Source organism: Leucopleurus acutus (genome assembly GCF_964270905.1).
Source record: "Leucopleurus acutus genome assembly, chromosome: 11".
In the NCBI taxonomy this organism is placed as follows: domain Eukaryota; kingdom Metazoa; phylum Chordata; class Mammalia; order Artiodactyla; family Delphinidae; genus Leucopleurus; species Leucopleurus acutus.
The window spans coordinates 38175392-38203047 of record NC_139152.1 but is presented as its reverse complement, the minus strand read 5'-3'; the positions used below and the strand labels follow the sequence as shown (position 1 = coordinate 38203047).

At 43.2% G+C, this 27656-nt stretch overlaps 1 protein-coding gene across 1 annotated transcript in view; it reads left to right on the top strand.

The window, feature by feature from the left end:
• The first annotated feature begins 417 nt into the window (after positions 1 to 417).
• The window catches only part of SLC38A1 (solute carrier family 38 member 1), a 68157-nt gene continuing 40918 nt past the window's right edge, over positions 418 to 27656 (top strand). Inside the window, exons 1-2 of the mRNA XM_082850806.1 lie at positions 418 to 474; positions 23202 to 23407. Of these exons, the coding sequence (XP_082706932.1) occupies positions 23286 to 23407 (122 nt within the window). The 5' untranslated portion in view covers positions 418 to 474; positions 23202 to 23285. The remainder of the gene's footprint in view (positions 475 to 23201; positions 23408 to 27656) is intronic.

Here is a 27656-nt window from a genome sequence, read left to right as displayed (position 1 = left end):
GGAGGGGAGGCGACGGCACGCTGGACGCGGAGGAATAGCCTGACTTTCCCAGCTAAACCGTCACGAGCCATGGATGCACAGGGGCGACGCGCCCCCCAATAGGAGAATGACTGCGATTCGAGACCCTCGGCGGCCGAGCATGTGGATGTAAGTGCGAGGCTGGCGAGCACCGTGTGTGTGGGGGTTGGTGGTGGGGGGAGATTCTGATGCAATCGGCTCCGAAAGGAGGAGAGACAGGAGAGCGCGGGCTGGGGCAGCCACGCCGCTCCGCCTGAAGGTCGCCGCCCTTCACCTTCCTCGGAAATCCGCCACGCCACGCTGAGCCTCCCTGCCCAGACCTCACTGACGGAGGCCACCTTTCCTCCGCTGAGGCAGCCAGACCTTGACACAAAGGACATCGCACGGCCGGGGGAAAATCCCGGAAGGGCGGATACCTTGACGTCTCCTTTTGCCACTTTTCCTTTATTGCCCGAGGTAAGGTGATTTCGCGTTCCCGGGGAGAGCTGAGGGAGCGGCGGCGGGGAGGAAAGGGATGTTTTAGATGTGAGAGGAGGCGGTAATGCAGAAGTCATCCATGCGGCGAGAAAGGAAGGAGTGCGCGGCTGTGCCGGATGCGTTCGGATTTTGCTTTTAGGAAAAGTCCAGATCCCCGGTTCTCCTGACCGCCCACGACAGTGTAAGGAGGTGCCGGGGCCCCTTATTTCACCTTTGCATGGGCTCTGGCTTACTTTTGTAGTCTGTTTTCTTAGGGACAGATTGTGGCACCAGATCTGGTTCAGTCACACGGGGGTTAGGGACCACGAGGGTCTGGAGAGCCCGGCCGAGGTGAGGGCGCGACTGCATACCCGAGGAGTGTTTAATGCCGGGCAGTTGCGGGGAATTTCCTGTGTCCGCTGGGCCCCGAGGAGGGCATGTGATGTCCTCGGGACTGTGTGTGCGGCCGTCTGGGTCTCGGGGACTGGCCGCGGGTCGGGGAGCGGAGGCGCGGAGCCCGAGTAAACGGGAGCACTCTTGCCGGCCCTTCTCGAGCTCTGCCCCGCTCTCAGTATGAATAGGAGTGGGAGGATGCGGGTCGTGGGGTGGAGGTGAGGGGGTGATTGCTAAAGGATGCTGGCAGTGACTCACTGCCCTTTCCCGCCCCAAAGAAGTTCTTTCCCAAATGAAGAAGGAGAGAAAGAGAGAAGTGCCACTCTGAGAGCTGGGATCCGCTTCAGCTGGCGAACAAAAGGCCACCGCTTGCGCGGGGCGCGGGCGCGGACAGTCCTCGCCTGCACTCCCACCTCCTCCCTCCACCCCCGCATCTCGCTCGCTTCCCTAAACGTTGCCACAAAAGGCCTTTAACCTCGCCGCGGCCGTGCCCGGAGGAAAGTGTTCCTTCGCCCTGGTGCGCGTCCCCGCCCCGCACCGTAATCCGCCTTCCGGAGCATCGGGCTCCTCAGCGCCCACTGGGACCTCCAGGTTACAGGGCTGCCTGGGCGCCGCTTCCCTGCGGAATCGCCCGGCCCTGGGTTTGGGCTGAACTGTAGTCAGAGAAGGTACAAGTGCATATGGCGGCAAAAGGAATTTCGCGGTAAGCGCGTCACGGAGTTTCGGGTGCCTTTCACAGGCTGTCTTCGGCTTAGGAAGGTGGTGCTACAATTTTGAGAGTCCTTTGTGTCTCACTCTGCGGCGCGGACCCGGTTTTTATTGCACTGGTTCTACGGTGAAAACCTAACTGCCACCAGGATCGCATACTTCCGCAAACGAATCCCTGGTGATGTATTTCATGAGTGAAAAAAGACCCGAGAGCTAGGAAACAGGATTTATTTGCATTTCGAGAGGAATCTGACATCTCTGCCGTGGGTTTAAAATTTTTTAATATAAGGGGGAGGAGAGAATAAATCTATGGTTTGCAGACTGCTGGGCCCAACAAGGCTGTAATTTGTCACCTTGATAGAAGAAACTGTGCAGCAACTCGTGCTTCTTCTGACGTCAGAAGGACAACTGAAATAAAACCTGAGCCAGGCGGCTGGCTGGCCTCATTGTTAAATATCTCTCGCTGGGTGGGTATTCCTGAAATCTATGCGAAACAGCCGAGTCAGGGCTCTGATCCATGGTGGGCCCCCTGGATTTCGGTTTGGACCCCAATCTCAAAATGGCTTTACCCTTCAGAGTTATTCAGTGTTCAGTATGTCGCCTTAGGCATCGAGAAACTCACCTAGTTTGGCTCGAGGTCTTAACCTTGACGTTTATTCACTTTTTTTTTTCCCCTCCAACATATTCAATGAGTTTTCCCTACTGAGGGTTTATGTGGCAGTTAGCAGCTAGCAAGATAAAGTTCCTGCTTCTGTGAGACTTCCATTCTCCTGGGGGAAACAGACAATAAATGTACCTATAAATGAATTTTGGAGATTTGTTCCAGCAATGAAGAAATAAAACAGGATCATGTGATGGGGGAGGGTGCTTGAGACAGATGACCCTCTAGGAGGGCCTGTGTGAGAGGGGACATTTGTCCTGAGACTAAGAGGCCAGGAACCTGATTATTGCTAGGCTGTCTTTTCCTCCCTCTGGGTGATACTTGAGGGCAAAGACCAGTCTAATTCATTACTGTTCCCCTAATGCCCAGCACAGAGTAGCTGCTTAATAAATGCCTGTTGCATTGAGACCTTGGCCAAAACATCTTGTTCAGCACTTTGTGCTACTGTTGACCATTCCTTTCTTTCTGTATCTCATTATTTGTTCCCCTGTTAAGTTGAAACGTCAGAGTCTTTTTCTACTCTGCTTCTCTTTCTCTCTTACCTTCTCTCCGCTTCTGAGCAGTTACCAGGTGCTGCAGATGCTCCACAAATCTGTTTTTTCATCTCCATTCCCACTGCCCGGGTTCAGGTCTCTGTTATCTGCCCTAGACAGGGCAGTTGCAGCGGTCGGTTGGGATACAAGAACGGTGAAACGGACATTGAGGTGCCCCGAAGAAACCAGCGCTCAGGGGAGCAGATGCAAGCACAGCGCGTGGTAAAGAGTGAAGTAGCCAGCAAAGGAGGTGTGATGGGCTTCTAGCTGATCTCTGTACCAAGCTCTGCTCCCCTAATTCAATCTCGACACTTCCATGTGATCTATGTTTTCAAAACTCATTTTTAAAACTCATCTTGCTTCTGAAAACCTTCAGTGGGTTCCAGTTGCCTACAATTAAAGTCTAAATTCCTTAGCTGGGCGCTCGGGACCCTCCACAATCCTCACCTCTTTCTCCCAGTTCACCCTATACCCTTCCTTTCACTTTTCTGCCTCAATATTGATGTTGATTCCAAACTGGAATGCCTACTGAAAGCTATATATTTGTGAAGGCTTAGCCTACATGCCACTTTTCTACCTCATCAAATGTGTCCACTGATCACCTCACCTTTAAATAAAGATTTATCTTTCACTTTTTGCACCATCATCAGTCCAGGTGATGGAAGGTGGAGGATAAGGACATACACTTTGAATCAGTCCCAGGTCTCCAGCCTGGGGACCTTGAGCAAGTTTTGTGTTTTTTTAGCATTTCGGAGCCTCATTTCCCACCCCACCCCCCCATTTGTTAAACGTGGTGGTAGTGGTATGATGAGCTATTCAGAAGGTTTAATGAGGATAATGGTTGTGCAGTGCTTGGCACAATGTTAGCGGTCCATATATATTGAATTAAAAGGGACTTCAGGTTTCTCATCTATCAGAAGAGATGGGGGAAGCTGATCAGGAAAGTTCCCCTTACCTCTAATATTCAATGAATGTTTAATCATTTGAAAATACTCTGAAAATAATACCTTAATGGAAACTACCTGAATGTTCTCAGTCCCTGGGAGAATGTGCATCTATGAAAGGTGGTGTGCAGGTTCGTGGAAGGAAGCACATTCCAAATAGCATCATAGATTTCACAGAAGGACAACTTAGAACACTTACCCTAAATTGAGTCTTCTAAAAACAGTGAGGCGGATGGACCTAGAGTCTGTCATACAGAGTGAAGTAAGTCAGAAAGAGAGAAACAAATACCGTATGCTAACACATATATATGGAATCTAAAAAAAAAAAAGGTTCTGATGAACCTAGGGGCAGGACAGGAATAAAGACACAGACATAGAGAGTGGATTTGAGGACACGGGGAGGCGGAAGGGTAAGCTGGGACGCAGCGAGAGAGTGGCATGGACATATGTACACTACCAAATGTAAAATAGGTAGCTAGTGGGAAGCAGCCGCATAGCACAGGGAGATCAGCTCGGTGCTTTGTGACCACCTAGAGGGGTGGGATAGGGAGGGTGGGAGGGAGACACAAGAGGGAGGGGATATGGGAGTATATGTATATGTATAGCTGAAAAAACTAACACAACACTGTGAAACAATTATACTCCAATAAAGGTGTTAAAAATAAATAATAAAAAATAAAATAAGGGAAGGGTTAAGTATGATAAGAAAAAAAAACATTGTTACACTTATTTCTGGAAGTTGATCACATTTTATTCATTGGTTTTTCTACTCACCTCCTGTGTGTTAAGGTTACTACTAAGCATAAAGGAATTCAGTGATAGGGAAGCACCATGGTTTGGGGAAACTTTGCCAGCAGCCATGTTGCGATCAAGGAACTCTGCCTCAGGTGAAGCTACAGTGTGTCTTTGCCAATAACTAGCTGGGTCCACTGGGGCAACTCAGTTAACATTTTTTTTTTTTTTTTTTTTTTTTTTTGCGGTACGCGGGCCTCTCTCACTGTTGTGGCCTCTCCCGTTGCGGAGCACAGGCTCCGGACGCGCAGGCTCAGCGGCCATGGCTCACGGGCCCAGCCGCTCCGCGGCATGTGGGATCTTCCCGGACCGGGGCACGAACCCACGTCCCCTGCATCGGCAGGCGGACTCTCAACCACTGCGCCACGAGGGAAGCCCCAGTTAACATTTTTAATGCCTCGTTTTCTCATCTGTCCAATGCTTATGATAGTGTCCAAGCTGCCAAACTCACAGAGTTGTGAAGGTACAATGAGAACAGAGGTGAGAACATCCTTGAACAAGTTAAAAGAACTCAAGATGATAGTCATCTGGAGTTAAACACGCTGCTAATCGGCAGTTTTAGGAGATGGGTAGAGATGAACGATTCTCAACGTGAGCGTCACATCAGACTCACCTTGAGTCTTTTAAAAGCTACCAATGCCCAGACTCCATTTCCAGAGATTCAGATTTAGTCATCCTGCGGCAGAGCCCAGACATAGGAACTTAAAAAAAAAAACAAAAACAAAAACAATAACAACACCAGGGATAATTCTCATACGCAGTGGTTTAGATTTAAAAGCAAGCAAAACAAAAGCAGACATTAAATGAAGACTTCCATATATTGTTTGATAAAGTCTTGGTAATGTGAAATTATGAGCCTGACCGGCTTTTCCCCTGACTTGGCAAAGCTCACCAGTTGTTGACATCTTGGAGTCACAGCCTCAGGTTACAGTTTAGAACCTGAATTTTCCCGGGCGTAGAAGCCCATCCAGTGATGCAGCCAGGGCCAAATAAAGATTTAATGTGTGGGTCTCAGTTTCCATGTCTTAGGAATGATGAAGATGATTGGAAAAGAGACAATGGAAAGGAAAAGGCAAGGGGGAGGTTATGGCCCAAGGTCTGGGAGGGGAAGGCTCTGAGTTGGGAGAGCAGCAGGACAGAGCACAGAGGAAGAGCTGGGCTTGGTTTATTGAACTGGTTTTGTTTATGTTGCAAACTGGTGGCTACAGGACCAAATGAAACCTGTGGGTAGATTTTGTGGGACCTCCACGTTCTCTTAGAATTGTTTGGAATTAGTTGTCAACATTTAAGTACAGTATCAGAATTTCACTTAAAGCCTGGGGATTTCTGGCATTTCTTGAAAAGAAACCAAAAGATCTGTCTTACTTTTACTGAAATAGATGAGACACGTGTTCTCCAGTTTCTTGTGCCCAATCTGCTTTGCTCATTCAGCTTACCAACTTGGGCTCCTGCTGCATTTGTTTTTAAACCCTTAGTATTGGGTTGGCCAAAAAGTTCGTTCGGGTTCTTCCATACCATCTCACGGAAAAACCTGAATGAACTTTTTGGCCAACCCAATGTAATCTGTAGATCTTAATGTTGGCAGCACATTAGAATCCCCTACAGAGCATTTAAAATATCCATGCTTAGAGTCCATCCTAGACCAAGTGAATCAGAAACTGGTGTGCGTTAGGGGGGCAGATTATCACTGTTATTTTTCTAAAACTCCCAAGGTGATTTCTATGTGTAGTCAGAACTGAGTACTCCTAGTCTAAGTCACCTATTCAAAAGACTTGTCCACAAGCCCATCTGCTTATCTCTGAAATGAAAGTGATTCATTAAGAAACAGTCTACAGAATCATAAATTCAGAGGATTTTAGAAGTGGGAGAGATCTTTGAGAGTGCATCAGTTAATCTACACTTCAGATTCTGTCAAAGGTCCAAAGAGAAGAAAAAACTTGTTCAAGGACTATAACATCATTTGGTATTTACTTATAGTGTGTTTTACTATATTTTCTCTTTTCAAATAATGGCATATTTTTTAATGTTTATATTTATAAATGAACCTCCTTACATGCAGTTTGAAAGCACTTTGTGGTGCTTTCAAATTGTCATTATTTCTGTTTTTCCTGGAGTATTTTGTTGGGAGTTAGCTGTCATAACAGCTAGGACTTAAAAAAAATAAACTCCTGTTTATTGTTTTTAGTTCAATAGTAATCCTTGATCACAGATATTACTATAGCAAAAACATACATGTGCAAAGAAAAAGAATTTCTCAAAGGCTGTAATATGCCAAGCTGTTTTTAAACTCTGTATGTAATTATTTAAATCCATGAATTTTCAGTTGATGAGAAAGATTTTTACTTTTGTGGTATTCACACTGCTCAAAGACACTCACTGTTTTAATTAAATTAATTAAATTTAATTAAATTTTGTAATGTAATATACAGTCCGTCCTCCTGTATCCAGAGTTACAGATTAACTTCATTAACTTCTAGAGTTTATTAATATTTTCTGACTTTGAGAAATCAGAATAGTTTCAAAACATCTGAATATGGGTAGGTTAACTCCCCAACATCATAGGCTGGGCATGTTGAGAACAGACATTTAAAAGATCATCTGGGTGAGTCAAAGATTTTAATGTAAAAAATAAAACTGTAAAAGTTATAGAAGAAAACATGGGAGGGAACTTCTTGGGGGATAAGGAGTGAAGGAGGCTTTTTTCCCTGTAGACTCTTTTGTACTTTATGAATGTTGTACTATGTACCTGTATTACCTAGTCAAATATTTTCCAACAAAATGAAATAGTTAAATAAAAAAATAAAAATTAAGAAAATAAAAGACCATCTGGGAACCTGAACAGCCTTGTGGAGTGGTAGGAGCAGGTGCTGGGATACTGTGAATAAGACAGGACGCAGGGGGCAGTCTTTCCAGGGAAGTGAGCAGCTCGTCTCTGCCCCGTGCAGAAATGGTCAGTCTTGATCCTCTGGTGAGCTTCCTTTAACATGGGGCTTCTCATCCTCGGCACTCTTGGCATCTGGGGCCAGGTAAGGCTTTGTTGTGGGCAGCCACCCTGTGCATTGTATGGTGTTCAGCAGCATCTCTCTCCACTAGAAGCCTGCGACACCCTCTCACTTGTGACAACAAAAAATGTCTCCAGGCATGGTCAAATGGGCGCCAAAATGGTCCCCAGTTGAGAACCACTCCTTTAATACAACCCTTTCTCTGAACTTGTAGAAATCATGCCAAGAGTTCTCAAACATTCCAGACATAGAGGCCAGGATGTTCACGATAAATACCTTCCATTCATATAGTACTTTACAGTTTTAAATGCACTTTCACGTAATTCTCACATGCCCGGATCAAATGTAAAAGAAATTAAGTGGCAGACTTAATGAAAACTGTGCTGTGGGGCTGTATGTGTTGCTTCCTTTAACTTCCCATTTTTGTTATGTTTTCCTGTGAAATTGTGTTTGTGAGGATTGCTGCTGTATTGTCGATAGACAGATTATCATAGCTTGCTTTTTCAATTTAGTCATTCCCATTATTGTTAACATATTTACTGTCACCGTGTGCTGGAGAGCTAAGAGGGCTGTGGTCCCTGTCCTCGAGAAGTTGAAAATGTATAATAATTAGGGAACTGGATAACTCCATAAGGAGATCATGAAAATGTATAAGAACTCTTGCTATAAACCAGTGAGTAATCTATACAAAAGTGCTGTAAGAATTCATCACAAGTCAATAATCAGTCATGAGCTGGTCATTGGAGGAAGACCTCACAGAGAAGGTTGGCTTGAAATTAAAAAACAAAAAAAAAGCATGCAAGCCAGCAAGATGGGCTTTGAAAGAAATGTTGTACTTAAATGAGCATGAGCTTGATGGGGAAGGGGTTTGCGGGAAGTATGTTAGGACCAAGATGGTGGAAGCAAAGCAGGAAACTGCTTATAAGTAGGTCCGTCACAGGAATGGAAGGTTCAGAAGGAACATCGTGGGAGAGAAATTTAAAGAGAGAGGTAAGAGCAATCTGGGCCTTGAATTTGAGGTTCCAGGGATTCAGCTATTAGGAACAGTTATGACTGGCAAGGGGAGGGTGAAGAGGAATGTGCAAGACATGGATTTTCAGGAAGAACCTGCATCTTCCTGAAGTGGGTAGGGCTCAGCAGGCAGCATGGGGGGAAGCGACTGGCCAGGCTAGGACTGGGGAGCTGGAAGGAACGAGAGGAAGGAAGGGACGGTATGAAAGAATGTTGATAGGACCTGAGGACTGATTAGATATCCGGGTTCCATGTCTGAGTGAGGAGGGGAACGAACATTATCGTGAACAGAAATAGAAAAGCTGATGTGTGAGGTCGGGTGATGTGTTCAGTGAGGCACGTGGAGTTGGAGGTCATGGCAAACATCCACGTGGGGAGGGCCGGCGGGCAGCTGGGGTCTGAAAACAATTTGTGGAAATTTTTCTGAGCAGGAGGGAACCTGAGAGATTGCCCCTCCCCTGCAGCCTTCTCAGTTTACAGATGAAGAAACACATGCCATGTTAAGTGACGTGATCATTAGCAAGTAGTATTTATGAGGAAGATCCTATTTCAAAACGCAGAGGATTTCTAGTTTTGTAAAATGAAAAGGCCTGGGGGGAAAAAGATAGGAAAGATGCCCTTGCGGGGTGAAGCCTGACACTTCAGCCTTGAAACTTACAAAGGAAAGAGTTTGGAGTGTGCGGAGGAAGAATGGAGGGAGAAGGGCTGCCCACACTGAGGCTGGGAGGAGGACAGGAGCTGGCAAAGGAGGCAGGAAGCAGCGTGTAGGAGGATGCGGCGAGGGGCAAGGTGGTGGAGGTCCGGAAACAGTGACCCTCCTGTGCAGGGAAGTGAAGGGATGAGGACCGAGAAAAGGCCACTTGCCTTGATTAGGAAGAGGTAGCAATAGTAGCAGTGACAGTCACCCTCGCTTAGCAGAATCAGGCCGAGCATGGACCCAGTTATGGAGTCTTTATAAGGACTCTGTAAGGTGGGCACTGCTTTATCTCCATTTTACAGATGAGGACACTGTGGTAAAGAGAAGTTAACCTACTTGCCCAGGGTCAGCACAGCTCCTGAAGGGTGAAGCCCGGATTTGCCAGTGGATCCTGGGTTCAGGGGAGTGATGAGGTCAGGGGCAAGTTGTTCAGACTGTTTGCAGTAAAGACAGGAGGGAGGGGTGACAGTTCAAGGTTACTTTCCAGATATGAGGCTGAGCGTGACTGACAGAAGTCAGGGAAGCCAGTAGAGAGAAAGTGGAAGGCCAAGGCCTAGCAGAGCTGAGACATAAACACTGGATAAGTCATGAGTTGTTTGTTTTTTTTTTACATCTTTATTGGAGTATAATTGCTTTACAATGTTGCTTTAGTTTCTGCTGTATAACAAAGTGAATCAGCTATATGTAAACATATATCCCCATATCCCCTCCCACTTGAGCCTCCCACCCTCCCTATCCCACCCCTCTAGGTGGTCACAAAGCACCGAGCTGATCTCCCTGTGCCATGCGGCTGCGTCCCACTAGCTATCTATTTTACGTTTGGTAGTGTATATATGTCCATGCCACTCTCTCGCTTTGTCACAGCTTACCCTTCCCCCTCTCCATATCCTCAAGTCCATTCTCTAGTAGGTCTGTGTCTTTATTCCTATCTACCCCTAGGTTCTTCATGACATTATTTTTTCTTAAATTCCATATATATGTGTTAGCATACGGTATTTGTCTTTGTCTTTCTAACTTACTTCACTCTGTATGACAGACTCCAGGTCTATCCACCTCATTACAAATAGCTCAATTTCGTTTCTTTTTATGGCTGAGTAATATTCCACTGTATATATGTGCCACATCTTCTTTATCCATTCATCCGATGATGGACACTTAGGTTGTTTCCATCTCCTGCCTATTGTAAATAGAGGTGCAATGAATATTTTGGTACATGACTCTTTTTGAATTATGGTTTTCTCAGGGTATATGCCCAGTAGTGGGATTGCTGGGTCATATGGTAGTTCTATTTGTAGTTTTTTAAGGAACCTCCATACTGTTCTCCATAGTGGCTGTACCAATTCACATTCCCACCAGCAGTGCAAGAGTGTTCCCTTTTCTCCACACCCTCTCCAGCATTTATTGTTTCTAGATTTTTTGATGACGGCCATTCTGACTGGTGTGAGATGATATCTCATTGTAGTTTTGATTTGCATTTCTCTGATGATTAATGATGTTGAGCATTCTTTCATGTCTTTGTTGGCAGTCTGTATATCTTTTTTGGAGAAATGTCTATTTAGGTCTTCTGCCCATTTTTGGATTGGGTTGTTTGTTTTTTTGTGATTGAGATGCATGAGCTGCTTAAAACTTTTGGAGATTAATCCTTTGTCAGTTGCTTCATTTGCAAATATTTTCTCTCATTCTGAGGGTTGTCTTTTGGTCTTGTTTATGGTTTCCTTTGCTGTGCAAAAGCTTTGAAGTTTCATTAGGTCCCATTTGTTTATTTTTGTTTTTATTTCCATTTCTCTAGGAGGTGGGTCAAAAAGGATCTTGCTGTGATTTATGTCATAGAGTGTTCTGCCTATGTTTTCCTCTAAGAGTTTGATAGTTTCTGATAGTTTCTAGCCTTACATTTAAGTCTTTAATCCATTTTGAGCTTATTTTTGTGTATGGTATTAGGGAATGATCAAATCTCATACTTTTACATGTACCTGTCCAGTTTTCCCAGCACCACTTATTGAAGAGGCTGTCCTTTCTCCACTGTACATTCCTGCCTCCTTTATCAAAGATAAGGTGACCATATGTGCGTGGGGTTATCTCTGGGCTTTCTATCCTGTTCCATTGATCTATCTTTCTGTTGTTGTGACAGTACCATACTGTCTTGATTACTGTAGCTTTGTAGTATAGTCTGAAGTCAGGGAGCCTGATTCCTCCAGCTCCGTTTTTCGTTCTCAAGATTGCTTTGGTTATTCGGGGTCTTTTGTGTTTCCAAACAAATTGTGAATTTTTTTGTTCTAGTTCTGTGAAAAATGCCACTGGTAATTTGATAGGGATTGCATTGAATCTGTAGATTGCTTTGGGTAGTAGAGTCATTTTCACAATGTTGATTCTTCCAATTCAAGAACATGGTATATCTCTCCATCTATTTGTATCATCTTTAATTTCTTTCATCAGTGTCTTATAATTTTCTGCATACAGGTCTTTTGTTTCCTTAGGTAGGTTTATTCCTAGATATTTTATTCTTTTTGTTGCAGTGGTAAATGGGAGTGTTTTCTTGATTTCACTTTCAGATTTTTCATCATTAGTGTACAGGAATGTCAGAGATTTCTGTGCATTAATTTTATATCCTGCTACTTTACCAAATTCATTGATTAGCTCTAGTAGTTTTCTAGTAGCATCTTTAGGATTCTTTATGTATAGTATCATGTCATCTGCAAACAGTGACAGCTTTACTTTTTCTTTTCCAATTTGGATTCCTTTTATTTCCTTTTCTTCTCTGATTGCTATGGCTAAAACTTCCAAAACTATGTTGAATAAGAGTGGTGAGAGTGGGCAACCTTGTCTTCTTACTGACCTTAGTGGAAATGCTTTCAGTTTTTCACCATTGAGGACGATGTTGGCTGTGGGTTTGTCATATATGGCCTTTATTATGTTGAGAAAAGTTCCCTCTATGCCTACTTTCTGCAGGGTTTTTATCATAAATCGGTGTTGAATTTTGTTGAAAGCTTTCTCTGCATCTATTGAGGTGATCATATGTTTTTTCTCCTTCAATTTGTTAATATGGTGTATCACGTTGACTGATTTGCATATACTGTAGAATCCTTGCATTCCTGGAATAAACCCCACTTGATCATGGTGTATGATCCTTTTAATGTGCTGTTGGATTCTGTTTGCTAGTATTTTGTTGAGGATTTTTGCATCTATGTTCATCAGTGATATTGGCCTGCAGTTTTCTTTCTTTGTGACATCCTTGTCTGGTTTTGGTATCAGGGTGATGGTGGCCTCGTAGAATGAATTTGGGAGTGTTCCTCCCTCTGCTATGTTTTGGAAGAGTTTGAGAAGGATAGGTGTTAGCTCTTCCCTAAATGTTTGATAGAATTCGCCTGTGAAGCCATCCGGTCCTGAGCTTTTGTTTGTTGGAAGATTTTTAATCACAGTTTCAATTTCAGTGCTTGTGATTGGTCTGTTCATATTTTCTATTTCTTCCTGATTCAGTCTTGGCAGGTTATGCATTTCTAAGAATTTGTCCATTTCTTCCAGGTTATCCATTTTATTGGCATAGAGTTGCTTGCAGTGATCTCTCATGATGTTTTGTATTTCTGCAGTGTCAGTTGTTACTTTTCCTTTTTCATTTTTAATTCTATTGATTTGAGTCTTCTCCCTTTTTTTCTGGATGAGTCTGGCTCATGGTTTATCAATTTTGTTTATCTTCTCAAAGAACCAGCTTTTAGTTGTATTGATCTTTGCTATTGTTTCCTTCATTTCTTTTTCATTTATTTCTGATCTGATTTTTATGATTTCTTTCCTTCTGCTAACTTTGGGGTTTTGTTGTTCTTTCTTTAATTGCTTTAGGTTGTTTATTCGAGATGTTTCCTGTTTCTTAAGGTAGGATTGTATTGCTATAAACTTCCCTCTTAGAAGTGCTTTTGCTGCATCCCATAGGTTTTGGGTCGTCGTGTCTCCATTGTCATTTGTTTCTAGGTACTTTTTGATTTCCTCTTTGATTTCTTCAGTGATCACTTCATTATTAAGTAGTGTATTGTTTAGCCTCCATGTGTTTGTATTTTTTACAGATCTTTTCCTGTAATTGATATCTAGTCTCATAGCAGTGTTGTCGGAAAAGATACTTGATACAATTTCAATTTTCTTAAATTTACCAAGGCTTGATTTGTGACCCAAGATATGATCTATCCTGGAGAATGTTCCATGAGCACTTGAGAAAAATGTGTCTTCTGTTGTTTTTGGATGGAATGTCCTATAAATATCAATTTCGATCATCTTGTTGAATGTATCATTTAAAGCTTGTGTTTCCTTATTTATTTTCATTTTGGATGATCTGTCCATGGGTGAAAGTAGGGTGTTAAAGTCCCCTACTATGAATGTGTTACTGTCGATTTCCCCTTTTATGGCTGTTAGTATTTGCCTTATGTATTGAGGTGCTCCTATGTTGGGTGCATAAATATTTACAATTGTTATATCTTCTTCTTGGATTGATCCCTTGATCATTATGTAGTGTCTTTCTTTGTCTCTTCCAGTAGTCTTTATTTTAAAGTCTATTTTGTCTGATATGAGAATTGCTACTCCAGCTTTCTTTTGGTTTCCATTTGCATGGAATATCTTTTTCCATCCCCTTACTTTCAGCCTGTTATGTGTCTCCAGGTCTGAAGTGGGTCTCTTGTAGAAAGCATATAGATGGGTCTTGTTTTTGTATCCATTCAGCCAATCTGTGTCTTTTGGTGGGAGCATTTAGTCCATTTACATTTAAGGTAATTATCGATATGTATGTTCCTATTCCCATTTTCTTAATTGTTTTGGGTTCGTTATTGGAGGTCTTTCCTTCTCTTGTGTTTCTTGCCTAGAGAAGTTCCTTTAGCATTTGTTGTAAAGCTGGTTTGGTGGTGCTGAACTCTCTCAGCTTTTGCTTGTCTGTAAAGGTTTTAATTTCTCCATCAAATCTGAATGAGATCCTTGCTGGGTAGAGTAATCTTGGTTGCAGGTTTTTCTCCTTCACCACTTTAAATATGTCCTGCCACTCCCTTCTGGCTTGTAGAGTTTCTGCTGAAAGATCAGCTGTTAACCTTATGGGGATTCCCTTGTGTGTTATTTGTTGTTTTTCCCTTGCTGCTTTTAATATGTTTTCTTTGTATTTAATTTTTGACGGTTTGATTAATATGTGTCTTGGCGTATTTCTCCTTGGATTTATCCTGTATGGGACTCTCTGTGCTTCCTGGACTTGATTAACTATTTCCTTTCCCATATTAGGGAAGTTTTCAACTGTAATCTCTTCAAATATTTTCTCAGTCCCTTTCTTTTTCTCTTCTTCTTCTGGAACCCCTGTAATTCGAATGTTGGTGCGTTTAATGTTGTCCCAGAGGTCTCTGAGACTGTCCTCAGTTCTTTTCATTCTTTTTTCTTTATTCTGCTCTGCAGTAGTTATTTCCACTCTTTTATCTTCCAGGTCACTTATCTGTTCTTCTGCCTCAGTTATTCTGCTATTGATCCCATCTAGAGTATTTTTAATTTCATTTATTTTGTTGTTCATCATTGCTTGTTTCATCTTTAGTTCTTCTAGGTCCTTGTTAAATGTTTCTTGCATTTTGTCCATTCTATTTTCAAGATTTTGGATCATCTTTACTATCATTATTCTGAATTCTTTTTCAGGTAGACTGCCTATTTCCTCTTCATTTGTTAGGTCTGGTGGGTTTTAATCTTGTTCCTTCATCTGCGGTGTGTTTTTCTGTCTTCTCATTTTGCTTGTCTTACTGTGTTTGGGGTCTCCTTTTTGCAGGCTGCAGGTTCGTAGTTCCCGTTGTTTTTGGTGTCTGTCCCCAGTGGCTAAGGTTGGTTCAGTGGGTTGTGTAGGCTTCCTGGTGGAGGGGACTAGTGCCTGTGTTCTGGTGGATGTTCTCTGCCTTGTCTCTCTGGTGGGCAGGTCCACGTCTGGTGGTGTGTTTTGGGGTGTCTGTGAACTTACTATAATTTTAGGCAGCCTCTCTGCTAATGGGTGGGATTGTGTTCCTGTCTCGCTAGTTGTTTGGCATAGGGTGTCCAGCACTGTAGGTTGCTGGTCGTTGAGTGAAGCTGGCTGCTGGTGTTGAGATGGAGATCTCTGGGAGATTTTTGCCGTTTGATAGTATGTGGAGCTGGGAGGTCTCTTGTGGACCAGTGTCCTGAAGAAGAAAGAAAGAGAGAGAGAGAGAGAGAGAGAGAGAGAGGGAGAGGGAGGGAGGGAGGAGAGAAAGGAAGAAAGAAAGAAAGAAAGAAGATAAAGTAAAATATAATAAAGATAAAATAAAATAAAGTTATTAAAATAAAAAATAATTATTAAGAAAAAATGTTTTTTTTAAAAGAAGAGAAAAAACGGATAGAACCCTAGGACAAATGGTGGAAGCAAAGCTATACAGACAAAATCTCACACAGAAGCATACACATACACACTCACAAAAAGGAAAAGGGGAAAAAATAATAAATCTTGCTCTCAAAGTCCACGTCCTCAATTTGGGATGATTCGTTGTCTATTCATGTATTCCACAGATGCAGGGTACATCAAGTTGATTGTGGAGATTTAATCCGCTGCTTCTGAGGCTGCTGGGAGAGACTTCCCTTTCTCTTCTTGGTTCTCACAGCTCCCAGGGCTCAGCTTTGGATTTGGCCCCGCCTCTGCATGTAGGTCGCCAGAGGGCGTCTGTTCTTCGGTCAGACAGGACGGGGTTAAAGGAGCAGCTGCTTCGGGGACTGTGGCTCACTCAGGCCGGGGGGAGGGAGGGGTATGGAGTGCGGGGCAGGCTTGCGGCGGCAGAGGCCTGTGTGACGTTGCACCAGCTTGAGGCACGCCGTGCGTTCTCCTGGGGAAGTTGTCCCTGGATCACGGAACCCTGGTGGTGGCCGGCTGCACAGGCTCCCTGGAAGGGGGTGTGGATAGTGACCTGTGCTCGCACACAGGCTTCTTGGTGGCGGCAGCAGCAGCCTTAGCATCTCATGACCGTCTCTGGGGTCCATGCTTTTAGCGCGGCTTGCGCCCGTCTCTGGAGCTCCTTTAAGCAGCGCTCTTAATCCCCTCTCCTCGTGCACGAGGAAACAAAGAGGGAAAGAAAAGTCTCTTACCTCTTCGGCAGGTCCAGACTTTTCCCCCAGACTCCCTCCTGGCTAGCCGTGGTGCACTAGCCCCCTGCAGGCTGTGTTCACGCCGCCAACCCCAGTCCTCTCCCTGCGCTCTGACCGAAGCCCGAGCATCAGCTCCCAGCCCCGTCCGCCCCAGCGGGTGAGCAGACAAGCCTCTTGGGCTGGTGAGTGCCGGTCGGCTCCGATCCTCTGTGCAAGAATCGCTCCGCTTTGCCCTCCACATCCTGTTGCTGTGCTCTGCTCCACGGCTTCGAAGCTCCCCCCTCCGCCTCCCACAGTCTCCGCCCGCTAAGGGGCTTCCTAGTGTGTGGAAGCCTTTCCTCCTTCACAGCTCCCTCCCACTGGTGCAGGTCCCGTCCCTATCCTTTTGTCTCTGTTTATTCTTTTTTCTTTTGCCCTACCCAGGTACGTGGGGAGTTTCTTGCCTTTTGGGAGGTCTGAGGTCTTCTGCCAGCGTTCAGTAGGTGTTCTGTAGGAGTTGTTCCACGTGTAGATGTATTTCTGGTGTATCTGTGGGGAGGAAGGTGATCTCCGCGTCTTACTCTTCCACCATCTTCCCCTCCTCCCCCAAGTCATGAATTTTGTGTAAGAAGAGAGAAAACACCTTTTCTTATGAGAGTGCTTACTGGGTCCCAGCCTTTCACTACTGAAGGCCATTCCCCGCCTCCCGAGGACCCCAGGTTTTCAAAGACTATCAATTTTAAGCTTTTATTTTAGTTGAAGTATAACTCTCTATCCTCTAGATACAGAACTGGACTAGAAAGACGTGGGAACAAATACTGAGTGGGCCAGTCCATCACACAGTGTCTTAGCGATTGAAATTGTATTTTTGTTTATTTATCCCCAAAAGTAATTTTGGACGTTTGAGTTATAGTATATTCTTTGGTTTGGTTTTCTCTCTACAATTTTTTAATCAGCTTTTGCTAAACCAATATAACCTCTTATTACTCAAGAACATGTACCTTGCTCCCTCTGCTGTAGCGAGATTCATCTGAGTGGGTGTTCTGTGCACATCTGGCCTCCATGTCTTTGCCTGTGCTGTTTCCAGTGCAAGGAATGCCTCCCCTACCCCAGTCTAAATCCTACCTATTTTTAGACATAGTTCAAGTCCTAACTCTTTATAAAACCTTACCTGATTTCTGCAGGTTCCAATTTCCTTCCTCCCTCCCCCCACCTCCCTCCCTCCCTCCCTTCCTCCCTTCTTTCCTTCCTTACTTCCTTCTTTCCTTCCCTCCTTCCTTCCTGTATGTACATATGTATGTATGTATGTCTCTGAAATCTTTCTGGACTTATTCTTTGTTCTGTTGTACAGTTTGGTCTCTATCATGCAAATGTTTTATGATATACTGTCACTTTATATGGGAAGGTCTTGCTTGTTTCAGTAGGTTGTAAGCAACGTAAGAAAGACCAAACCAGGTTTCTCTATGTATCCTCTCCTTTGATGCATATCACCATGAAGAGTAGAGAAGAAGTTTCTGTATTTTACATTGGTACTATTAGTAAAACGTACCAGTAAGCATGGCAAGATAATAATGCTTCTTAAGAATACCTCACAAGATTGCAGTGAAGGATCAGAAATATTCTATTTGTAACCTATTATAAATGTTGGGAGATAGTAATTGTGGAGATAGTCAAGATCTTCACATGATGACCCCATTCGGTCTTTTAATTAACTGTATAGTCTGATAATTGCTTCAGTCTTTCAGTGAAACTATAATTCTTTTGTTTCTTAAACTCAACCTGCACTTCCTGTGTCTTTGTCGTTGGCCGTGTTTTCCTTCATTGAAAAGTCTCAGCTCAGGGCCCATCTCCACCTGTCAGTCTCCTGTCCACCAGGCAGTGTGACTGTCTAGCAGTAGTCGGTTGGATGTCAATTTATGGCACAGTCAAGCGGTTAAGGAGCATTTGCCGTAATGGTGTAGACCCGTGTTTACGGACATAACTCAGGATAGGAGACCATATCTTGTTAAGTGAAAAAATATGTTGTAAAAACTCTATGGTATGATTTCCATTTTTGTAAATGTATACATATTTTTAAAACATTTGTACTCATTCTTTTCATTTAACAGATATTTATCGAGTGCCTACTGTGTGCCAGGCACTATATCTATGTGCGTAGAAAAATCCTTGAAGGTTATACTCCAATATATATACAGTGATCATCTCTGCTTGCTGAGATAACAGGTGACTTTTTTCTTTTTATTTGTTCTTTCTTTCATTTGCAAGCTTGTATTTTCGAATTTTTCTACAAAGGCCTGTATTATTTATTAACAAGGAACTAATATACTTTTAAAAAACACTTCTGTCCTTCAAAATACATACTATGTAATATTACATGAAAGACAGACTAAAAACAGGCTAAAATTCCAATGTTAAATAAAAAAGAGAGAGGAGAGAGAGCTAGAGAGGAAGAAAGAAAGGAAAAGAAAAAAAGAAGAAAAGAAGGGAGGAAGCACGTGAAACTCTAACAGTGACCCATTTTAGGTGGTGGGGTTTCTTGTACAATGTTCGCTCTGAAGATTCTACAGTGGGCATATATTAGCTTTAGAACCAGAAAATTTTTGTTTTCTTTTTCAAGAGCCAGTTCAAATGTGATTTTTCTGTGAAGCTGCCTCAGATCCTTTTCAGACTTTTAAAATCCTTTCATCACCTAGCACTCAATAAGTATATAATAAATGGAATGGATGGTACTTCCTAAGTGTGGCCTCAACCTTAGTGACAGATGTCACTAACTTTGTTAATTTTCCCCATTTTTCCAGTTTTTATTTTCAAGAATAAGTTAGATTTCAGATAGGTTATCTCACAACAATAAAAATTTATCCTAACTTTAAAAAAAAAGAAAAAAAGAAAAGGAGGTTACAATACAGAGAACACACAGAGAGACGAAAGACCATATGAGGACAGATCAAGAAGACAGCTATCTGTAAGCCAAGGAGAGAGGCCTCAGAAGAAATAAAACTTGCCATTACCTTAATCTTGGACTTCTGGAACTGTGAAAAAATAAATTTCTCTTTAAGCCAAAGGCAAAAATGTATCCTCTGTGATTAACTTAGAACTGGCATTTGCCTAATACTGACATAATTTTAGTGGCCAGAACTTACTCTGTTCTTTTTATTCTTTTCCTTTTTGGTCCATTGCACGTGTGTGTGTGTGTGTGTGTGTGTGTGTGTGTGTGTGTATGTATAGTATATATTTGTATTCACACACATATATTGATATGAAAGTTTACATTCAAACAGTAGACTCCAGATCTGTTGTTAGTCAACTTTTCCTCTTCTCAGAAATTTTTTGTCTAGTACCCTGTCTCCTACAAGTTTTTAGAGAGAAAAGGACCCCTTAACCCAGATTGGAAACGCCATCCACTGAGTGAACTTTTTTTTAAGATTGATTTTATTATTTACTTATTTATTTATTGAATTTATTTCTTTGGCTGTGTCGGATCTTAGTTGCAGCACACGGGATCTTTGTTGAGGCACGTGGGACTCTTCGTTGTGGTGCGCGGGCTCCTCCCTAGCTGTGGCGTGCAGGCTCTCTCTTCTCTAGTTGTGGGGCGCGGGTTCTAGAGCACGTGGGCTCTGTCGTTTGCGGCACGCAGGCTCTAGTTGAGGCACGCGAGCTCAGTAGTTGTAGCGCGCAGGCTTAGTTGCCCCATGGCATGTGGGATCTTAGTTCCCTGACCAGGGATCGAACCCCTGTCCCCGGCACTGTAAGGCGTATTCTTTTTTTTTTTTTTAATTTATTTATTTATTTATTTTTGCTGTGTTGGGTCTTCGTTTCTGTGCACGGGCTTTCTCTAGTTGCGGGGGCCACTCTTCATCGCGGTGCGCAGGCCTCTCACTATCGCGGCCTCTCTAGTTGCGGAGCACAGGCTCCAGACGCGCAGGCTCAGTAGTTGTGGCTCACGGGCCTAGTCGCTCCGCAGCATGTGGGATCCTCCCAGACCAGGGCTCGAACCCGCGTCCCCCGCATTAGCAGGCAGACTCTCAACCACTGCACCACCAGGGAAGCCCCTAAGGCGTATTCTTTACCACTGGACCACCAGGGAAGCCCCCACTGAGTGAACTTTCTAGCAGCCCCACGGCATCACTTTAGTGGCCTCTGACGGAGTCATACAGGCAAGAGGCCGTGTGCCGAGACTCCTAGGGGTTACCCAGCCCAGTCCACTGTGCAGCTTTCTTCAGAGGGGGCCAAGGGGTGACAAGGGGGTTAACCTTTCTGATGCACTTCAACTTCTGCAAAGTAAAGACAGGCTGTAAATGCTGCTGCTGTGTGAAGACACTAAAAGCAGTTAGTCATGGCCCAGGCTCCAGCACTACCACCCTAGCTGGAAGAATCAGCCCTGAACTGCCAGGTTAGCCTTAGACCAGGAGTTCGGGGAGCTCCAATCTCCCATCTCCTGGCTTCCTGCTTTCCAGGAGAGGCCCTGCCCTGCAGGAAGGGTGAGGCTCCTGGAATCTGAGGTATTAGACAGTATTTATCTTGTGGAAGCTGTCAAGGATCCTGGAACCAGGGAAGATTCATTCTAGACAGGAGACGGTGTGAATGGAAAGGAGTAAGGTGGGGCCTAGCTGTGGGGAAGAGAAGAAGGAAATTCTTTTTTTTTTTTTAACATCTTTATTGGAGTATAATTGCTTTACAACGGTGTGTTAGTTTCTGCTTTGTAACAAAGTGAATCAGCTATACATATACATATGTTCCCATATCTCTTCCGTCTTGCGTCTCCCTCCCACCCTCCCTATCCCACCCCTCTAGGTGGTCAAAAGCACCGAGCTGATCTCCCTGTGCTATACAGCTGCTTCCCACTAGCTATCTGTTTTACATTTGGTAGTATATATATGTCCATGCCACTCAATCACTTTGTCCCAGCTTACCCTTCCCCCTCCCCGTGTCCTCAAGTCCATTCTCTAGTAGGTCTGCGTCTTTATTCCCGTCTTGGCCCTAGGTTGAGAGGAAGGAAGTTCTTAAAGAAGCATCATTCTAAGGTACTTTCTAGGGGTCCTGAAAATATTATCAGTTAGCAAAATGCTTCTTCGGATATACTAGGATGCTTAGATGGGCACATTGGAGCTTTGACTCTTAACTAGGTTACAGTTATCTTATGGAATTCAGGATCAGACAAAATATCAAAACATCCTCCAAGATGGATCATCCATTGGAGGTTAAAAAAAGATCTCGCTGACATTCTGCTTCATTCCATGATCCCCATTGCCTCACCGAGATTATCTTAGTGAGGCTCCTATACCTTTACAGGCCTTACTTTTGAAGTTGCATTTACCTCTTAAAAGGGTTCCTGGACCCATTTCCAATGTGTGTGTGTGTGTGTGTGTGTGTGTGTGTGTGTGTGTGTGTGTATAGGCTTCCCCACACCCACAATTGTCAACTCAATTCTGACACTGTCCACTGGTAGACAGAATGAGATTCTACGGGTCAAGGGCTCCATGCCACAAGGCTGCCCTTCACTTCAGACACCAGTCACAAGCCCAGGATATTGCCTTTGCTCCTGACTGACTGGCCATAAATCAGAGGTTCCCATGACCCCCTCCTTGGGTTCCATTAATTTGCCAGAACAGCTCACAGCACTCAGGAAAACCCATTTACTCACTAGGTCACCAATTGATTCCAAAAGATATCAGAGGATACAAATCAACAGGCAGATGTAGAGATACACAGGGCGAGGTCCTCAACACAGGAGCTTCAGTCCTTGTGGAGCTGGGTGCCCAGTGCGGGGTGGAGTTCTGGGTCCCTGGTATGGATATTCTTTGAACCTCCTCCTTTTTTTGCTTTTTATGGAGGCTTCATTACATAGGCATGATTGATGAACTCATTGGCCACTAGTGATTGATTCAAGCTCTGGCCTGTCTCCTCTCCCCGGAAATCATGGGTGGGGGGGGGACTAAAAATTCCAACCCTCTAATCACATGTTTGGCTCCACTGGCAACCAGCCCCCATCCGTAGGTGCTTTCCCAAAGTCACCTCATTAATATACCAAAAGACATTTATCACCCTCAACACTTAGGAAATTCTAAGGGTTTGGGGAGCTGTGAACCAGAAATAGGAACGAAGACCAAATATGTCTTCTTTATAATAAATCACAGTACCATACCTCTGTTGCCACCTGCTTTTTGATTTGTGATGCTGTGTGTCTGAAACTCTTTACCCCCTTATATGTTATTGGTGACCACTCAGAAATTTAAATCACAGTCATCCATGTGGGAGAAAATGTGAACTCGGCAAGTCTTTCATTTCTGTGAGGAAATACAGTTTCAGGTGGATTAACCTAAATCCCCTGAGTATGAGTTTTTAATTCCCTAACTCCCTGACATGGAGGGATTTCACTGAAGAGACTGATTTAATCTCTTGCAGTTGATGGATAAACGGTTTGCTAAATTTCAGAACACAGATATGTCCTTTGCTGCTTGACCTCCAGGTTGGGTGGTTGATCCTGTATGATGCCGTTTATTGAGGATTTGCATTTTTATTAAACTGGGATTGCTAAATCAGACGTGCTTTTGTGCCTGTTCAGTCTGTACCCAGCTATATGTGTGCCCTGTGGTCTGACGCATTAAAATAACCTATTCGCTTTCCTTTTAAACACACTGCTTCGTAAAAGGGCATCTCTGTTGCCTACAGATCACATGGTATTCCTATGAACGTGAGCATAAAGATTATGGGACATGACTCATTTTATAGTTAAAAATGGAGGAAGATTTATGAAAGACAGAAAATTTACAGCCTCTATAACTTGATGTACCAAGATTGCTTTAATGTTTTGAATAGCAAAATGTAAAAGTTATGTTATCAGCAAAGCATTTGTGTGTAATAGCTTATGTGTAATCAGTGGTGATATTCGTATGTTTAATTATTTTTCCTTGTGTTGTATTTTAGGGGTGTGAACCTTATATTTTTGCTGCTATCCATTTGTAAATACACTCAGAAAAGGAGGATTTGGACGACAGGTACTTTCTAAACATGATGCATTTCAAAAGTGGACTCGAATTAACTGAATTGCAAAACATGACAGTGCCCGAAGATGATAACGTTAGCAATGATTCCAATGATTTCACCGAGGTAGAAAATGGTCAGATAAATAGGTGAGTATTTTTCCACGAACAGTTTCTCTCCAATGAAAGAAATGTCTCTAAAATATCATTCTGGTTTTCAGTTATTCTCTTGAATATTCATTACTAAAGTTATGCTCCATTTGAAGATGTAATTTGAATTTCATATGTGACATCTGTTGGGCATCGTCTGCAATAGCAGATGAAGCAAATAGGAAAGTAATTTATTCATTCTTTCAAATCTTTCAATTGAGTCTAATAAAAATGTATAAATACATTGGACCACAACCAGCCCTAACTTTTCAAAAGCTCTGTGTTTATGAATCAGACCAACTGTTGGAGTTTCACTGCGTGCCATATCTGAATGTGTACTACAGTCATCTGGCCTTGCACACGTTAATCAAGGAATGGTCAAAGTCGCATTTGTCAATGTTCCCATGTTAAAATGACAAATACGCCACTACAAGCATCGTTTGTAATATGGATTTTAAGTAATAATAACACAGAGCCAAATGGCTCTATGAGAAATAGTAGATGAAACAGTACATGAAACGGAGAAATAGTACATGAAAGAGAAAGAAAAGAAGAGACACAGTGAGTGAGGGGAGGTAGGGGGCGGGTAGGAAGAATGCTGGCCTGGCAGCTCTCACCCTTAGCTGTGACCTCAGCAAGTCCTTCCAACCCTTGGGTCCTGTGTTTCTCAAGTTACAAGAGTAGGACCAAATATCTTTTTTTTTTCTTTTTAATGATTTGGGGCCTTCTCTGACCTTCTGATTTTATTTTTTAATTATTTTAAAAAATGTATTTTATTGAAATATAGTTGACTTACATTGTCATGTTATTTTCTGGTGTACAGCAAAGCGATTCAGTTATACATATATATATATTCTTTTTCATATTCTTTTCCATTATGGTTTATCACAGGATATTGAATATAGTTCCCTGTGCTATACAGTAGGACCTTGTTGTTGATCCATTCTATATATAATAGTTTGCATCTGCTAAACCCAAACTCTCAATCCACCCCTCCCACACCCCCTTCCCACTGGCAACCACAAGTCTGTTCTCTGTGTCTGTGAGTCTGTTTCTGTGTCATAGATAAGTTCATTTGTGTCATATTTTAGATTCCACATATAAGTGATATCGTATGGAATTTATCTTTCTCTTTCCGACTTACTTCACTTAGTGTGATAATCTCTCTAGGTCCATCCATGTTGCTGCAAATTCTGACCTTCTGGTTTTACAGCCAGCTTATATGGATCCCTTAGCAGGAAGCTTTCCAGCTTGGGAGTTAGTGGTGAGGTTTGTTTGAAGCCTAAGGCCTCCTAAAAGGCTGGGAGGAGAGAGTGGAATGTACGGGGACTACTTACTAGAACACCAGCCATGCTACGCTTGCGGGAGCGGGGTCAAAAGGAAATTGGGAGGAAGATGAAAACATTATGTCAGCTAACCAGGCATCTTCACAGAAATCATTTCTGATAATCTGCTCTGCATTCTGATACAATGTGTAATTGACTGGGCTGCCATCATTTACAGACACTCAGAAGTTTCAGCCCTGCCCCTCCTCCTTGTACTGTTCCTTACACATTCTCAGAGGTTAAGTCTCCAACCCAAATATTTCCTCATTGCCATCAGAGTATCATTCACCATGTGATACTTCTTATTGTTGAACTCAAGTTTGCTTCTTTCACCTTTTCCGTGTAATTTTTTTTTTTCTTTTTTTGCGGTACGCGGGCCTCTCACTGTTGTGGCCTCTCCCGTTGCGGAGCACAGGCTCCGGACGCGCAGGCTCAGCGGCCATGGCTCACGGGCCCAGCCGCTCCGCGGCATGTGGGATCTTCCCGGACCGGGGCACGAACCCGTGCCCCCTGCTTCGGCAGGTGGACTCTCAACCACCTTTCTGTGTAATTATTAAGAATAACTACCATTTCTTGAGTGCCAGATGTGATTACATATATTACCACTTATCCTTATAACGTCATTCAATGTATTCTTTTGCAAATAAGGAAAATTTAAAAATTCAGTGTACCATAAGAAAATGGAGGCTCAGAGAAATAAAATAACTTGCTCAAGGGCACACACAGGTCTGTCTGAAATCCCTGTCTTTCCTCTCTGTCCTGCTGCCTCTGATTACACTGCTCGGGCGTGAATGAGAAAGATAGTCTCTACTATCAATTAAACTCTGCTAAACTCTACCAGTGCTATTTTCTGCTCTGGGCCCCTGGGGTGTTCTGTAGTCACTGCTGACCTGCAGTTAACGGTGGTGGATGGGATTCCAGCTATTTCACAATTAGCACATTATAGGTTTATAACAAAGCTTCATTCCCAAAGCAGTGTAAACCTTGAGGACCTTAAAATGAGAGTCTTTTATAATATTCAGCTTAAGATCTGAACTTGATATTTAAAAGTTTTACTAAGAAAAAGTATTGTTTGGGAGGTGATAACCTCTTGCGGTAGGGAGAGGCACCCCTTCTCGCCCCTTGGGGTGCCTGCCAGGGGAGCTCACTTCCCCAGAGACCATGACTAAGACATGGGCTGTACAGCTTCCTGTTTTTTGGAATTTGGTTCCTCTGTCACAAGTGTGGTGTGATGCATTTATTGCTTTATTTTATCTCCCCTCTTTCATTGACATGGTTTATGAATTTTGCTTCATTTCTGGCTCTAGAACAATGAAAATTTAAAAACAACATATTACAGCATGAAGCCAAAAAGGTAAATAAAAATCAAAGAAGACACCCACCCACCCACACACACACACACACACACCCGTGATCTCTGCAAAGCTACACCTAATACTTCTGACTCTTCTGTTAGCTTTTTCACATTGGTGGGAGGAAGGTAGGCCCAATTATATGAATCTAGGAAAACCATCTCCCAAAACAGTGAACTTCTAGGTAACAGTGCCTTTTATTAGGAAGCTAGAGAAAATGTTGAAAACAAATGTTGACTTCTCATTAGCTGGCGTATAACTGATAGCTTTGCCTGGAAACTCCCTACTAGGATACCTTAAGAATCATTTTATTAAGTTTAGTTAAAAATAGAGTAGAGGGGCTTCCCTGGTGGCGCAGTGGTTGAGAGTCCGCCTGCCGATGCAGGGGACATGGGTGCGTGCCCCGGTCTGGGAAGATCCCACATGCCGCGGAGCGGCTGGGCCCGTGAGCCATGGCCGCTGAGCCTGCGCGTCCGGAGCCTGTGCTCCGCAACGGGAGAGGCCACAACAGTGAGAGGCCCGCGTACCGCAAAAAAAAAAAAAAAAAATCGAGTAGAGCCATTTGGGCATTAGGACACCTGCTCTTATTCCAGTTCAGTTGTTTTATTTCATGCCCTAATTTGTGGGTTGTAGTCATAGAAACCTATACCTGGAACAGCAAAGCCTTTTTTTTTTTTTTTAACATCTTTGTTGGAGTATAATTGCTTTACAAAGCAAAGCCTTTTGAAATGTCCACTGGACCAGTACTGCTGACATTTTAATGTGCATGTGAAACACCTGGAAACCTTGTTAATATGCAGATTCTGATTCAGTAGCTCTGGTACTGGGCCTGAGATTCTAATTTCTCACAAGCTTCCAGGTGATGCCCTTACAGCTGGTCCATGGACCACATTTTGAGTAATGAGCTCTAGACATTCCTCTAGATGTGAGCTTCTTGAGAGAAGGACCCATCTTAATCATTTTTATATCTCTTGTACCTTGTAATGATATGGTAATAGTGCCTGGAGAAGGGCAGGCATTACAAAGTATTTGTTAAATGAAAGAAAGAGACAGAGACAGACAGAGAGAGCAGTTAAGTGCATGGTTTGGATTTCAACTTATATTGAATCCTGGCTCCATCCATAGGTCTTGGGTGATCTTGTACTTTAAGCCTTAGTTCCATCCCTGTAACACAGGGATAAAAATAATACCTGACCTCCTGGGATTGTTGGGGAATATTAAATGCAATGCTGTTTGTAGGTTAAGGACTCAGGCTGTACCATCAGCCCGCTTAGGTTCAAATCATGGCTCAGCAGTTTAGTTATAATGTAACTTTGGTCAAGTTACTTAATTTCTCCAAAATGGAGCTAAAAATAGTACTAACCACATGCAATTATTGTGAAAAGAGATGAGGAAACTCATGTAAAGCACTTGACGTGGTGTCTGGCAAGAGTAAGTCTTTTAGTACGAGGAAAGTCTCTAACAGTAAACGTGCAACCCTCTTTCTTTGGCAAGCACTTCTTTCTTCTCCACCCAAGGACTAATAATACTGTTTTAGGTTTGGGATAATTGTTGGTTATTGTTATCTTAAAG